Genomic DNA, 16,935 nt, shown 5'->3' with positions numbered 1-16,935 from the left:
TGTTCGATAGCTATCAAGCACCAGTTCTCAGTATTTTGGAGAGAAGAATTGTTATTTTGTTCTGCCTTGTTTCTAAATGCTTGTCAAGTTCATTCGAATATAACCCCACGCTTTGCACTCAAGGGATATATGGCTTTTGAGAAGAATCCTCATTAGTGGTGGATTGACAACCAGTCATAGCAGAAAAGAGAAAAAAAGAGGAAAGCAATTGGATTCCCCAAAAGGTTTTGCAATATATGGCAGCACTAAAAGAATATTCTAAAGACAATGGTACATTAAGCAGGAGATGACTATTCCTAGCAATAAAACCACAGCACAATAGCAGAGGCCAAATATGATACTATGTGTCTTACCACTTCAAAAATTATACATCTTGTTCCCTCCAATGAGCATGTCCAAATTTTGTTTTGCTTTGACAGCATCCCACCTGCAAAAACAAAAAAGTTTATCTCAAACCCCATTTCTTCTTGCTTCAGCATAATGCATGTGTGGCTGTTGGTGAGAGTGCGTGCATACTCATCTCTTTAACAAATCACAAAAATGAAAATAAATAAACAAAATAAAATAAAATAAAAATATAAAGAGAGAATAATAAGCAGAGTGGTCCAACATTATTCACAGAACATGGAGCAAATTTGAAACAGACAAACATTTGGACAAAAAGGCTCATGGTGTGAGAAATATTTCTTTTCATACTTCATAGAGGCCTGTATCCATGTCATCCAAACAAAACTCAAAGATACCAACTAGGCAGCTGGATTTTTTGGACCAAGAGAAATTTGAAACATCTTTTATCCCGCAAGAAAAATTGACATTTTAGGTCATCTCAGCATAAAATTCAAACCAAGTGAGCCCAAAGTTTCTACTCAAATAGGGTTCAAATATCCAATAATTCTGTCCCCAGACAACGGGGTCCACAGGGTCAGGCTCCCATTATCAGTTTGTAGAATGATTAAAGTTTTCATTAGGAAACTATTTGATTGATAGATGCCCATGTAGCTTGTACCTTAAACGAAGCAAGCCGGTTGAACAAATTTTTAACACAGAACAGGGTCCCAAAAGCTGCTGATCTTTAATTGGCATACACATTCAACCGCACTCGAGCAGTAACTTCTGGATGAAGCTTCAATTCTGCAACGTATTCCCCTGTTTCCCGAATCTCTGGAAGAGAGACAATTCGCTTGTCCACATCCCTATAAAATAGAAGGAATGGTGTAGAAATGAAGCAACTACAAGAAAACGGTGACAAAAGGGGAATAATAATTGAGATAGAACCCTTTTCTTTTCTTTTTTCCCCTTTTTTTTTTCAAATTTTTTATTTTTTGTAATTTTTTAGAAATTATAATTAGCAGAAGAAATCTCATCAACCCATCTTCTAAACTGCAATTTATATAAGATTAGCCTTGTAAGATAGATGTGCCTATATTTGATGCCTGCAAGCACAAGGCGAGAAGTCCATTGTCCAGGTAGTGAGATGTCTCTGAATTGTATAACTGCAAAAAGATCTCTAGCAACAGCTGTCTGGAAGTCTCGTGGACTGAACAGGTTCAAAAAGATAGATGCTGGGAGTCTTTTGAATGCCTAGAACTAGCACCATTCAGCCTATTAAACTTCAATTTGTAGTTTTCTCTTATCCTCCGATTTATTGTAGAATGATTGGAAAATTACTTTAGCACAAATTTAATTTTTTCTATAAAAAAATAGGGCTATTTTGAACAATTGTTTCAAAAGATGCCCAAATGCAAATTTTCTTGGCCAAACGGGCCAATTTAACCTAAAACTCTTATTCCATCCTAATGTTTCAAAAGGTTGAAGTTTGCATTTCCTTTATAATGTCTTCTCATCAATCAATCAGAGCATTATATTGGTAAACCATGTTTTATCACACAGCGATACGATACTCATCTCAAACAAAGAATGAAACCAACTGTATATGGTCAATCAATTGGTTCCATCTGCATCAGTAACCTTATACATATGCAAATTCTGGATGGTTACTCATAATCAAGGTAAGTATGGAAATTGGTTGCAGACATAGGGTGAAAGCTGAAAAGCTGGTGGTAATGGGAAAAAAAAAAAAAAAAAAAAACAAAAGTCCAGGACTCAGGAATAATCACAAAAAATTTCAAAAATAGATCTGAGTGAAATACATTGTGCAGTACAAAAAAAGAAGCATTCATCATCCTTTTGAAATTATGACTAATATTTTCAAAGTTTTGAAATAATTTAGAAATAGTTTGTGATATAATGATTCATAAACTATTGAATCATGTGCAATGAAACCAAGTTAGGTATGGCTGATGGAGACACATATAGTTTGGGAGTGCTTGAATTTTTCAGTGTGTTTCAATGCTTGTAAAAATGACATATATCAGCATCATAAACCTGAATATATAGGAAAAGAGTACCTCTGTAGCTGGGCCTTAATTATGTCAGTAAGATCTTGAGCAGTAACACTGTCAATATAGATGCATATCAGACATGGGTCACTAAAGACAAACAAAATAGTTGCTTAACTTTGAGCTGATTGAACCTACCTTCCAAAGATTTGCTTTCCTTTTCCACCTTTGCGTTTCACCTTGAAAGCTCCAACAGTTTCAAACATTAGAGCCATTTGTTGGGCCTCTTCTTTTACCTGCAGGGAAGAATATAAGAAACAAGTCAAATTTATCAAATAGGGAAATTTATGACAGTACACATTTATGGTGAGGAAAAAATAAGTGCATCCATAAACCTATGGCACATTTGGGCATGGAAAGAAATGACATCTCTCCATATTGCTTCTACCAGCTTTTGTTAAACATAAGACTTTGTCCTGGGAACTGGAGCAATAACCATAAAAGATAAAATGTTTAAAGGACATCTTAGAATCCTAAAAATGATCTTTGCATATTAACTGCACTGCAATCAGTTTAGACTTGTTACAAGTCCGATGGAAAACAAAATTATTAAATTGAAATGCCATGTAAAAGAAAATTAAATCATGTGACTTTGTGGTGTCTAAAAATGTAACCTTACACTTCCAATTTAACACTGCTTAACTATACACAGAAATCAATTACAAAATGGTTGTCCTTTCAAAACATTATCTGGAAGTTACCATAAACGCTAAGAAAGAGAAGATCAAGCACTCTCACAATACAAAACCTGCACTTTGTCAAAAGGGTCACAAATACATTAAAACAACCAGTGACACTCTAAAACCCAAGAGTGGAGTGTTTATTATTACTGTTTCTTTTTCAGTAGAAACAAACAGAAATTATGTTGCTTGGGACTCAACAAGATATTGGATGAGATGGTGAAATTGCCAAAATAGATACCTTAAAATGCAGTGCAGCAAGACTGTCATCACATAATAGTTATATAAAGCAAAACGTATTACAAAAATAGTTCATTAAAATCTGCAAAACCACTCTTGTAAAGTCAAAACAAATAATGGGCCAAATATCTACAGGAATCAACTTATAAGATGTCCATAATCATATTTCTAACTATGGGAATCCATATCAAGTGTATACTCCAGATAACTTCAGTATCAGCAAAAAGGAATAAATATGTGGTGCTTCATTACCCGTTTTTTCTCTGCCTCAATTCTCTCCTCTTCCATTCGCATTTCCCTGAAAAAAAAAAATGGAATAAAGAGCATGCAATCAAAATTTGAACAAAATTGAGACAGAAATTCAGCCAAAATTATAATGACTGCAGGGCCTTCTGGAACTTCCTCCAGCAGCCACTCATCACTGATCATCTATAAAATTTCCAGTCATATTATATAGGGTCATGCACTCTGCTCTTGATGCTGTTTTCAACTCTAATTTTTTCTAATTTGTCCAAAGACTAGTGAGCACTTCACGATAATTGAAGCATTTAATGTCATGTCATTGCCTCTTTAAGAAAAAGAAAGAACACTTGTGCTTACTTATTAAGTATTGTATCATAGGAGGTAGTTAGTGATTTATGTAAGAAAGATGCTATTATCACAAGGGAAATATAGCAAGTTGGATGCTAGTTGATATTGTGGCTAAGACAATAATTAACAAAAATGAGGGGCAAAAAACAATATGATAATAGAGGATCAAAAAATGAAATTTTTAGTTGTCACATGAGTGGGAGTTGACCTAGATTCTAATAATGTAAAGAAAACCTATCCATATACATATATAATACATATATATTTATTTATCAATAGAAAAATGTATTCTTCCATAATAATCTAATAATATACATAAATATCCAAAAAATGTCATCAATTAGTAAATACAAAAGAATATATATGAAAGATTAAACCCATTTGTTTTGTGAATAAAAAAATATCAGATATTATGGGATGCCATGACAAAGCATTCTTTTTTTATTGCAACTTAGAAAAATGATTGATTTCTGCGACATCCCCTTTTTGGGTAAAAATAACTAAAGCTTGAGCATTTATTGATGATCTAAGGTTTGGTGTTAATAGCAGTTTCAATGAGTTAAAGCCGAAGAAGACATGGATAACTATTCATGCACATATTAGAAAGAAGAAAGCAGCATAGAAATGAAGGTCATCATAACTGAAACCATTAACCTTTTAAGAGAAGCCACTATTGTTCACTCAAACATGTGACCAGAAGCAAGAACAGTGTGGCTCACAAGTTAGCAAAGACCCATCCAAATTGAAGGATTTGAAACATTAGTCCAAATTCCTCCTCCCCACATGTATAATTTTGTGTTGCAGATTATAGGGCATGTGGCTTGATTTGTTAAAAATATAAGTTATACTTATTTTATTTGAGTTATTCTTTGATATATAGCACAATTGTGCTTCCTAACATGCGTTTCTTTCTTTCTTTTTGTTTGATAACACACATTTATAACTTCCATCAAAGATTGGCACCTATAGGATAGTATATGCCCTGATGTTGCAATGCTGCTAAACAGAGACTTCGACACGAGTTGTTCTCAGCAAATCCTTATTCCAACTATTCATAATTGACATTATTTCACCACCCTGTTCCATTTAAGGCTATTTGATCTGTTAAACTATCAAAAAACAAGTTTTTCCTTCACTACCATAATCAGCATACTTCCTTCTTCCCCTATAACTTGCACTTGGATTAATTCAACTCATTGTTTCAGTCATTGGTCCTCCATGCATAAGACCAAATCATCTCACTCGGCTATCTCTCATCATGTGTATGCAAGCCTCATTTCGGCCTTGGTCATTTTATGATTTTGATTTCCCTTTACCACCAAATATTTCATACCATAACAGATTGTTGTTCTTATCACTATTTTAGAACAGTCCTTCAACAAGCTAGGTAATACCACTCCCAGGTTGCCCCTCCACTTTATCTATCCTTCTATTATAATACATGTTGGTGTTATTTGAAAATGTTTCTCATAAACAAAGATGATACTTGAACAATGGAAAGAAATTAGGCACCCAAGTCATTTCCAAAAACAATTTGTCCCCCTACAAACAAAATAAGAGTGCGTTTGGCCGTGTTTCAATTCGAAGTGGTTTTAGTGGAAATGTTTTCTTTGGAAGTATTTTTAGGAGAATCACCTATCCGGTGTTTCTTTGGAAAACACTATAAGTGATTTTTCAACATTACAATTGATTTTTCAAAATTTTAAAAGTGTTTCCTAAATTCTTCCAAACAACTATATCTTTTTTTTTTTTTTTTTTCAAAAACACTTGTTGGACTAGAATAGCTTCCTAGAATCACCGCCAAACGGACTCTAAATTAGCGCTTATCTTGCTTCATCAAAGTCCCCAATTCGTAGTGAAAAGACAGTGAAAATCTACATAATCCGAAGAGGATATGGTTCAGTTAGGCATTACTTGAGAAGAAGTGGAGTGACAATCTGGGCCATGCCCATGGGTTGGAGATAATTTCTGTAATATCCCGCCTTCACATCAAGTAGTTGCCCTTTCTTTCCCAGCTCTGCTACATCCTCCTTCAGGATTATCTGTGATCCACCCACAACAACAATCCCATTACAAGGCTGTAACTAACACCCCGTTTGGTTGTTGAGAAAACCCATTCAACTTTAGGAAGCCCAAACAAGAAGAAAGACAAGATTCGAAATCTCATTTTCATTTCTCCAATTTCTCAGCAACCAAAACAGAGGGAAAAACATAAGAACCCAAATCATGTAATCTACGGTTTCGCTTTACCTTTCGAAGTTTCTTAGCTTTCTTTTGAGCCACAACCACAAAGACCATTCTATTGTCGGAGAATTTCCTGGGTTGGTTAAAGTTATTGACCGAAGTTTGAAGCCATGTAGAAGAACTCCAAGACAGAGCGGCCGCTGTAGACGCCATTGCCTTCTTCTCTTCCCTTTCTAATGGTTTCCTAATCTTATCCGTTGGGACTCAGCCTACTTGGTTTTACAGTGAGGGAAAACCAGAGTCCCAGACCCTCTGCCCCGCTTACGGGAGTTATGGTCTTGTACCTTTTGCCCATTGTGCAAGAGATAATCACAATACTACCCTCCATTCATTTTTATCATTAAAAAAAAAAATAATTAATGGAATTTTAAGACTTAATTTTTTCGTATTTTAATGTTATACATATTATTTTAAATAATTAACAGATTTTGCCTTTTTATTTTATTTTATTTCTTTTTATGTCATTTCTTCTATTGAGGTTCTTCAATTATTTATTTTTTAAAATCATTTTAGTTTCTATTAGGAGATCAAAAAAAGGTGGAAAAAAAAGGATTAACAAATTAATAATTTAAGAATCTTATTAAAAAAAGAAATAATTTCAATAAAAAAATATCAAAGAAAATTATTTTTTCACTATATATATAATCAAATTTAATTAATTTATATATATATATATATAGATTATTTAATTTTTATATAAAAGATAAAAAAATAAATAAAATCAATTTATAATCATATATAAAAATAATTTATTGATTTTATTTTTTGTATCTTTATTTTTTTTCTTCGTACCAAAAATAGCCTAGGAAACTTTAAATATAAATTCTTTTTGCAACTTTTGAATTGTGATATATATTTTTATTTAAACCCTTTTCTTTTAAACACAAAATTAATATTTTTAACTTAAAAGTTTACTAAGTATTTTACAATGAAATATATAATTTATTTAATATAATCAAATACATAATTTGCTTTGTATATTTGATTATTAATTTAACATAAATAAAAATACAAGTACACATAATATATCTATATAATTTATACCCTTGGATTCATTTCATGTTTACTTTGTTCCATAGGTTACAAAGCCACTTAGATATTCAAAATTTCATAGAGTATCATGAATTAGCTTTGATAAATGACTCACTCCCTTTTATATAGATATTTATGCTTTAAATTCAATAAACTTTCACAACTTTAAAATGTATTCATCCAATAAAAAATCTTGTTTATATAATTGGTGTTAAAAAATTTCTCATAATCATTATGTGATATATGACCATAATTTATAACTTTGATACCGCGACCTCTCGAAATGACTCTTACAAACAAACCCATAATGTAATTGGTTGTTAAACTAATTACTTTAAATTAATCCAAACTAAACAATAATCCATCCACAAACATAATTAAAAAGTTTTTTTTTTTTAAATTTTAATTTTCAATCTTAAACTAATTAAAAAGGGACGATCAATCTATTCATGATTCCATAAATTTAATAAAGAGGAGTCCAAAATTATCAACCCCAAAATATGAGGGGAGCTCAAAAGCCTAGTAGGGAAAATAATATGGCAAAAAGGATAAATTACACTCCACAATTAAACTCTATAGGACATCACACTATGGACTCCGTATTTTCGCTCGATGCGTTCCCACTTGATGGCAAAACTCAATTTTTATTTATTTGGTAAAAAATATGATTTTTAGAAAAGACTTGAAATCGCCACTTATTTTTGTTTTATTTTTAAAGGAAAACAAAATAAGAAAGAAAATCTTAAATGTGACTCCTTATTTGAAAAAAAAAAACATATCTGCAAAAACCGAATCTGGATTTGGAGTTAGGTTACTTATTGAGAAGACGGTAAAGACCATAGCACCCCTCTAAGCTCCTAAAAATGAGTTTCTACTAAATAAGGTGAAACAAACATTACAATCAATTAGGAAATCAATGGATACCAATGAAATAATCAAATAGTAAAATGAATCATGTATGAGAATAAGCAAAGTGGGAGTGAGAGCTTATCTTGACAGCAAGTAATAGTACGCTATCATGGAAACACGGTTAGCTCAAGTACAAAATTATCGCATGCGTATCAAAGAGTAAGACAAAGATCAAACAATATTCGTTAAGCATAACAATTGACAATTAGAAGAAAAAACTCATATGTAGGGCCCCCACTAAAGCCCAATTTATCTTGTATGAATTAGTCTCACAAATTCCATTATTTTGGAATTATGAAAAATTCATTCTTACTTATTTAAAATCAAGAGAAATAGAAAATTATTTGAAAATCAAAGAAAATTTGTACAAGTGCATGCCAAAATAAGAATGACAGCAAACGTATTAAAATCAGGATTTTTGGTGACCTAAAACCCTAATAAAGGATGAGAAGTTGTAGAATTAAAATATATTTGAAAACTGGAGTGAAATTAAAACTATTTGAAAGAAAACTAGAATTTTGAAATTTATTTGAAAATTGAAGTCTCGAAAATTAAATTTAAAAATTGGAATTTTGAAAAAATTATTTGAAAATTAGAGTTTCGAAAATTATTTGAAAATTAGAGTTTTGAAAATTAAATTTAAGAATTGGAATTTTGGAAATTAAATTTGAAAGAAATTGGAATTTTGAAAATTATTTGAGAATTGGAGTTTCGAAAATTAAATTTAAGAATTGGAGTTTTGGAAATTAAATTTGAAAGAAATATGAATTTTGAAAATTATTTGTGAATTGGAGTTTTAAAAATAAAATTTAAGAATTGGAATTTTGGAAATTAAATTTGAAAATTATTTGAGAATTGGAGTTTTGAAAATTAAATTTAGGAATTGGAATTTTGGAAATTAAATTTGAAAGAATTGGAGTTTTGAAAATTAATTTAGAAAAAAATCGCAGTTTTGAAAATTAATTGAAAATTGAAGTTTTAAAAATTAAATTTATGAATTGGAGTTTTGAAAATTAATTTTGAAAGAAAATGGAGTTTCGACAATTAGAGTTTTGAAGATTAAATTAAGGAATTGAAGTTTTGAAATAAATCGGAGTTTTGAAAATTAATTGAAAATTGAAGTTTTAAAAATTAAATTTAAAAATTGGAGTTTTGAAAATTGATTTTGAAAGAAAATGGAGTTTTGGAAATTAGAGTTTTGAATATTAAATTAAGGAATTGAAGTTTCGAAAATGATTTGAAAATCGGAATTTTGGACAATTATTTGAAAATATAATTTTTGGAAATTAAATTTGAAAATTGAAAATTTGGAAAATTAAACTTTAATATCAAAATATGAAGAATTAAAAAAAGATGAAATGTGGTGATAGGATTGCATGCCAAAGGTGACCTACAAAGTGTAGGCCCAAATTGCAAAGGTGTAGGTTTTGATATCAGCTTCTCTTATCTTCTCTTGCAAGCTTCTAACAGTTTCACTGTTCACTTTTCAGTAAGTCTCTATCCTCAACCACCACCATGACAAGGTGGCCATATGTCCCATGCAGCTCGTTCATAGAAGCCGTCCCCCCATTCCTCCAAAATGAAAATGCTTAGCTCATCCGGGTGGCCAACAAGAAGGGTCTACACACATTTTTAATGAAATAACTTAATAATTAAGTTTATTTAATTTAATAATAAGTTCATTTTTTTTTTAAAAACAAAATAGTCATTAGTAAATAATATGAGTTTACTTTCAATTCAATTCAAAAATAAAGTGTTATAATGCATTTTAAAAAATAATACATATCTATATAAATAAAAATTTTACTCAATCTATTGACAATTGCTCAAATAACTATAAGACTTACCTGATTAGCGAGACTTCCATTAATTACTATCCTCAATTATTCTTTTTATTGATGATAAACAATTTCCATTCAATGGTATATCAAAGTTAATAATTGTTTTGTCGATTAGAGTTATACTATATTATTACCTTCACTAGTGATCAACAATTTATCTCTTGTCAATTAAGGTTAGTAATAACTAGAGTTTTTAAATAATTATATTAAAAAAAAATCAATTTCAATCGTATAACAATCAAATGTCGAAAGAGTTTAGTCCACACCTATGATAAAATAGGTCAAGATAATTATTTTAAAACTATTATTGTAAGATAGCGATAATCTACTAATATGTGGTCGAGCCGAAGGTAGCACGCACTAGGTGACACACTATCCCAAGGCAATGGATTTAGGATGTCACCTTGAGCGACCCCGATCTCATCATAAATAACGTACTAACTATCATTATTTTGATAAGGAGTCTCAGATCTAGTCTGAGCAATAGACAACTTTGAGTAGATGACCCTTCCATTTGAAGTTAAAGCAACCAATAGAAATCAATGAATGCATGTCTATCAAATTGGATACTTATAGGTAATTAAAGAATATCACCGGTATGACACTCACATATAAAAGGATGGGTGAAACAAATTCATATTTATCCCTTTAAGTTGACCCCATTTGTAACCATTATTGACTTGATCGTTGAAGAGAAGCCCGCGTAATTGACTAGTCATATTATTATTATTATTATTATTGTTGTTGTTGTTGTTGTTGTTATTGTTATTTTCTATTTAGTTATTACTCTTATTACGATGTATTCATGGTTGAAAGATTCAAAAAAAAAAAAAATAAAATTTAAGGTTTCTAATTATGAATTCTCTTGAAAATATGTATAATAACATTAAAATTTAAATAGGTCTAATAAAACAAAATAAGTACTAATTTATCCTTACTTTTAAAAAAAGAAAGAAAGTAATTCTAATATAATAACTAAATAAATGAATATATAATAACTAAATATATAGTTCTAATATAACAATTAAAAATATTAATAACTTCTAATAACCCCTACAAACTCATGATGTGCTTATAAGAAGCATTAAGATTTTGCCAATTGAAAATTGAAAATGTAAAAATGATCATACAATTGAGAAAATCCCTTAATAATCAATCGAGTTTTGTACTGTTTAATCGAAGTACCAAATGCCAAGATCAATCTCATACAAAGCAAAAAGTTCTTCAATCATAGTCTTCTATCAAAGAGAATCAGCAACTTTTAGGAGTAGTTGTAGGAGGAGAGGAAGAAGTAAAAAAATAAAAAACCAAAGTACCAATATCTGAATGAAAACTATTTATATCTAGAGACACAACAAAAGTAGAAAAAGATACAAAACTAAAACTATTAAGGAGAGAGAGAGATAAAAGAAAGAGAAGAAGAAGATACAAAACTAAAAAGGAAGGAGAGATTAAGAAAGAGAGACGGAAGTAGACACACAATTATAGGAGAAAGAGATATAAACATAATTTGGATTCATATCCAACAAATAGAAACGAACAATCTTGATTGTGCATACAATCTTTCTAAATATTTCGAGATTTTCTTTACAGTTTTATACTTCATCAACTGAATGTCTATCGAATTATCAATAAAGTTGTTGATTTAAATGATGACTTTTGAATTGCTTACTTCTCATTCAGCAATTGTTTTATATATTCTTCATCATTTTCGTTCATAGGTTTACATAGAGTGTCAATAATATAACCTTACGTCTTTTTGTCATTTAGAAAATTTTTCATCACATAACTCCAATAGGAATAATTTTTTCCATCCAATATCATACTAATAGATTAAAGGAAATCATCTTATTCATTATCCATGACGAATAAACAATAAATAACCACCAAATAAAATAAAACAAATATGAATAGAAGAAAACGAATACAAAATCAAATACTAGAATCAAATAGGAAAATAATGACGTAATCACTCATTACGATATCCCACGATCAAACACTACAAAAAAAGAATTCCACGATCAAACATTAAGATGCAAAGAGAAAGAAAAAAAATAAAGAAGAAAATTGAGGATTTCTTATTATGAATTTTCTTAAAAATAAGCAGAATACCATTATAATTTAAATGTGTCTAATAAAACAAACTAAAAGACTATTTTATCCATACTTCTAAAAATGATAAAAAAAAAAATTCTACCATAATAACTAAATAAATAAATATATTCTAATGTAGAAACTAAAAATATTAATAACTCCTAACATTCATCACAGGCCACAACCGAAAGTCTTATTATTATTATTATTATTTGTTTCATACATCTAGCTGCCATGCTTACTTTCACCGTGCCATGCAATACCATCAGGTATGAACATAATTGCATTATTTTTCTTCTCGCATGGCATTTGACCAAGTTCAATTATTAATTTTTCTTCTTATCCTAATATAAATCTTCTTACTTTCTGGAACAATCCGCATGTAATATATATATATATATATATATATATATATATATATATATATATTTATATTATAATCTTTGTTTGAAAATAAATCAATATGACCAATTGCAAAAAGTCTTAAGTCTGTATTAGGTCTAAATTAAATCTTTATTAAAAATGAATTTTGAACAACTCTAAATATAAATGCGAAATACTATATCAACAAACTTCTAGAAAGAGGGTGGTTGGTTTACAACTTTCTACGAATGCAAAATAAAGGGGATGAAAAATGCTCACTGACGTTGAAATGTTTTAAGACTCTTTTCCTATTCCTTATGCTGGTCTATGCAATGAAAGAAAATGAAAATGAAAATATTTAGTATAATGCCTTTTACCAATTTTTTTTTTTTAAGTGTGATAAGAGCAATGAATTGAAAATTTTGACTCATCATTTTAGGAAAAAAAAAAGTTAGACGTGTTTATTTTTTCGACTTTTTGTTCAAAGTAATTTGTTTTCGGACTTTAAATTATTTATTTTTTGTTTTTTTTATTTATTATAAATTTTTTATTGAATAGGAAAACCAACACATTTGACTTTCTTTTTTTAAATGAAAAAAGTAATATATTGGTTTTTCTTTAATTTTTAATGCTTAATAGAAATAAAATATTATAAAAATAAATCAATTAATACTTAATACCATTAATTACTATTTAGTTTTAAGTTCTATTATAATTAAGTTTAAAAAAATAAATACCATCATAAGGTGTTTGATAAAATTTAATACTTATTACTTAATGAATTAAGTCGAGTTCAAGTTAAAATGTACTTAAGTTATTAACTTAAACTTTATTACTTAATTCTTACTTTAAATATTAAGTTTGTTTGATAAAATTAATTAAAAATATATTTAAATTATCAAATTAACATATTTATCCTCATAAATTATATTTATGACAAAAAGGTTAAGTAACAATGAATGTTATAAAGTAATAAAAGAGATCATAGAAGTAATTAAGGTAAATGAGGTAAAAAAGTAAAATGAAGATATACACTTAAAAATAAGTTTATTATTTTTACTTATTAGTTAAAGTAGTTTTTTACTTTAAGTGATACTGTTAAGTTATTTTATTAAATATATTTAATTTACTTAATAACTTAACTTAAATTAAGTTATGATTTATCGAACACCCAGTTAATATCATGAATTAAGATAATAATTGATATTCATTTTAGTAGTTTTTATTTTCACAATTTGACCCATCATGATTTTGGGCATCTTATATGGTGGAATTATTATTCTCCATATTTATACAAATGATAGGATTTATAGTTTTTTCTATATAAAATTGAAATATTTACACTCCATATTTACTCCAAGAAGCAATTTAGCTTGTAGTGCTATCTTTCCCTCACACCCTTGTAACGAAGTTATTTTTGTGCTAATAATTTTGAAACCATGATTAAACCCAAAATTAAAATAAGGATATTTCCAAGGCATCAGAAGTGACACCCCCTGACATGGGCTCTGAGGTGAATCTGGGCTTCAGCCCACCTGGGTTTGCGCCCACAGGAAGTCTAAAAGGTAAAAACCTTGTATTCAGAAGTTAAAAAAAATAAAAGGGTGTACGTAGGGGGTTGACAAAGAAATTGATAGGATAGTAGGATGTTTACATCAATGGAGCGTGGCAGCCGAAGAAAGCATATCCCAATATATAAAGTTGTATAATACTTTTGTTTCAAGTCCAATGCGTTGAAACAATGCTCACCAAACCCCTATAAATTACCCACCTGTCAATCCATTATTGTGCATTATTTGATGACGGCTGTTATTACTTTATTCATATATCCAAAGGAATCATAATGACGAATGGGGAGAAGGTCATTCCCCCTAGCATCGTCGTGAGGACTAAGCAGGGATGAAAGAGCCAAAATTGTACACTTCTTGTGTAGACCAGCTAGCCGACGGCGGTGGCTTCTTTCTAGAACGTGAAACGCAAAATCATTCCCAACTACACTAACTGTTGTGCTCGTGCCCGTGCTCGTGCTCGTGGGTTTACTTGACTGGTCTTCATTTTGATTTTACACCATCCTCCTCCGCCCATTGAACTTGAATTTCTCTACAGAATTATTGTGGAAGTGATGATACATGTTCTTCACATGCGCTTTCAAATTTATCACCCGTCAACTTCTTTGCCACCTAACGGTGTAACAGATTATCATTAATTTTTTGACAAAAAAAAAGTATTTCATATTTATATTTATTTCCAAAATGCAGTCATTGCTTTGAATAATAATTATCGGGTTGGATCCAAACAATATGAGGAAAAGTGGATAATAAAATATCACCTTTTTAACGAGTTAAGTTAGATTATTTGTAAACTAATACGGGTAATTTATTAGTATAATTTTAATGAGTGAAATATGCTAACACAATAGAAAGAACTTGTTAACATGATTTTGATCGATTCGTTAAACTTATTAATAAGATTATATCCATTTAACTTGTATAAAATTTAATTTTTTTTAGTTGATCTAATTTTTAACTAAATCTTAATTAATTTAATTATAATATGTCTATGAGATGGAAAGCAAATTGAAATTTTAATTTTAAACTAGTTTATTATTTAACTTAATATTTTAATTATAAAATATTTTTAATCTTTATAATGAAATATGTAAAATTTTTACTTGATTATTTAATTTTTTATTCATAATTAAAATAAATATTTTAAATTTTTATGCTTTTACATGTATAAATTTCATACAATTGAGTAAATGGGTTAAATGAGTATTGAATGATACGGTCTTAAGTAAATAGAGGGTTTGAATAAAATTAAAGATTATAATATGAACATGATTACCCTTAACCCAAACCCATATCAAGGAAAAGTGCATGGACAGGGATTTTACGAAAGAAAGCATTTTTGGTATCGAAACCTTGAAGTTAGAATTTGAGAAGGCAAAACTCTGTTCTCACTCTCTGTAGTTGAGAACCAGAGTGAAAGAGGGTTTTTATATATATTGTTTTAGGAACTCTATTACAAGAAGCACTACAGCTGTCATAACAGAAATCAGGTAAAGATCACGTGAGATCTGTAACCACTTCCTCTATCTTTGGCTTATCATCCCCCCTCAAGTGAAAGGGTCTTGGAGCTATGCAAAGCTGTGACTTAAGAGACAAGAACCGAGAACTTGTAAGATGCTTAGTCAAAAGATCAGCTGGCTGAGCTTCAGTAGGTACAAAATGCAGCTGTATCTTGCCTCGTATGACTTGATCTCGGATGAAGTGAAGATCTATTTCAATGTGCTTCGTTCTAGCATGAAACACAGGGTTCTTTGCCATATGATAAGCACTGATATTATCATACCAGAGCAGGGGAATCGCAGGTATAGGAACACATAATTCTTGCAACAAGGCTTGCATCCATATAATTTCTGCAGTAGCTGAGGCAAGGGCACGATATTCAAACTCGGCACTGCTGCGAGACACCACCTTTTGTTTGGTAGAGGACCAAGAGACTAAGTTACCTCCCAGATACACCAAATAGCCACTGGAACTTCGCCTATCATCAGGTTGAGCACCCCAATCTGCATCTGAGAAGCCTTCGATTGTCAAATTGGTTGAAGGACTCAGCAATAACCCATCTTGCATTGTTCCTTTAAGATAACGAAGGATTCTTTTGACTGAAAGCCAATGAGCTGAGGTAGGCTGTTGCATGAATTGACATGCCTTATTAACTGCAAAAGCTATATCAGGCCTTGTGATTGTTAGATACTGAAGTGCCCCTACCACACTTCGATATTGAGTGACGTCGTCCAGAGGATCTCCATCAAACTTGGACAAATTCTTCCCAACAGTTCCGGGTGTTTTTGCTGGTTTGGTATCAAACATTTCAATTCGATGAAGCAGATCAGAAACGTATTTGGTTTGGCTTAAATTCATAGAGCCTTCATGGTAAGAGACCTCTATACCAAGGAAGTATGATAGCTGTCCCAAATCTCTCAAAGCAAAAGTAGAATCAAGCTTAGCAATGAGTGAGGAAATCTGTGTTGAGGAGCTGCCAGTGATGATTATATCATCAACATAAACAAGAACAATCAAAGTAGTAGACTCACTAAAGTGTAGAAACATAGAACTATCAGTTCTAGAGTTGCTGAATCCCCACTGTATAAGGGCAGAACTGAGTCGTTGAAACCAGGCTCGTGGTGCTTGTTTCAAACCATATAGAGCTTTCTTCAATCGACACACTTTGGTTGGGAATTTAGTATCCAAGTAGCCAGGAGGTTGAGACATGTAGACTTGCTCTTCTAACTCACCATTGAGAAAAGCATTGTGAACATCAAGCTGCCTAATTTCCCATTGAAAACTGAGAGCCACAGTTAGTATGATTCGAATGGTTGCAACCTTAACCACCGGACTAAAGGTCTCAAAATAATCAAGACCATGAGTTTGGTTATACCCCTTAGCCACAAGTCGGGCTTTATATCTCTCTATGCTCCTATCTGGCTTGTGTTTCAACTTGTACACCCACTTACAGCCTATTAGATTCACGTCAGAA

The 16,935-nt window shown here is 30.6% G+C and overlaps 1 protein-coding gene across 1 annotated transcript; it reads right to left on the bottom strand.

Annotated features, from left to right (window-relative positions):
* Window positions 1-177: 177 nt before the first annotated feature.
* LOC117916849 (50S ribosomal protein L9, chloroplastic) lies at window positions 178-6,379 on the bottom strand. The gene is made up of 7 exons (XM_034833044.1): window positions 6,161-6,379; window positions 5,825-5,952; window positions 3,572-3,617; window positions 2,538-2,635; window positions 2,409-2,456; window positions 1,007-1,193; window positions 178-427 (listed from the first exon to the last, which is right to left on the bottom strand). Exons 1-6 carry the CDS (start codon window positions 6,305-6,307, stop codon window positions 1,073-1,075), a joined length of 588 nt encoding a protein of 195 aa, XP_034688935.1. The 5' UTR covers window positions 6,308-6,379; the 3' UTR covers window positions 178-427; window positions 1,007-1,072.
* Between the last annotated feature and the right edge of the window lie 10,556 nt (window positions 6,380-16,935).

The sequence above is a fragment of the Vitis riparia genome, chromosome 6 (assembly GCF_004353265.1).
Source record: "Vitis riparia cultivar Riparia Gloire de Montpellier isolate 1030 chromosome 6, EGFV_Vit.rip_1.0, whole genome shotgun sequence".
In the NCBI taxonomy this organism is placed as follows: domain Eukaryota; kingdom Viridiplantae; phylum Streptophyta; class Magnoliopsida; order Vitales; family Vitaceae; genus Vitis; species Vitis riparia.
This window is presented reverse-complemented; position numbering and strand designations above follow the sequence as displayed.

What these genes read in the sequence shown, in the direction of transcription:
- LOC117916849 (XM_034833044.1), bottom strand. Translation starts at nt 6,307, where the DNA reads ATGGCGTCTACAGCGGCCGCTCTGTCTTGGAGTTCTTCTACATGGCTT. An exon ending in GGAAAGCAAATCTTTGGAAG is followed by an intron (nt 2,457 to 2,537) that starts GTAGGTTCAATC and finishes CTATATTGACAG; the next exon opens with TGTTACTGCTCAAGATCTTA. An exon ending in ATTAAGGCCCAGCTACAGAG is followed by an intron (nt 1,194 to 2,408) that starts GTACTCTTTTCC and finishes TCTATTTTATAG; the next exon opens with GGATGTGGACAAGCGAATTG.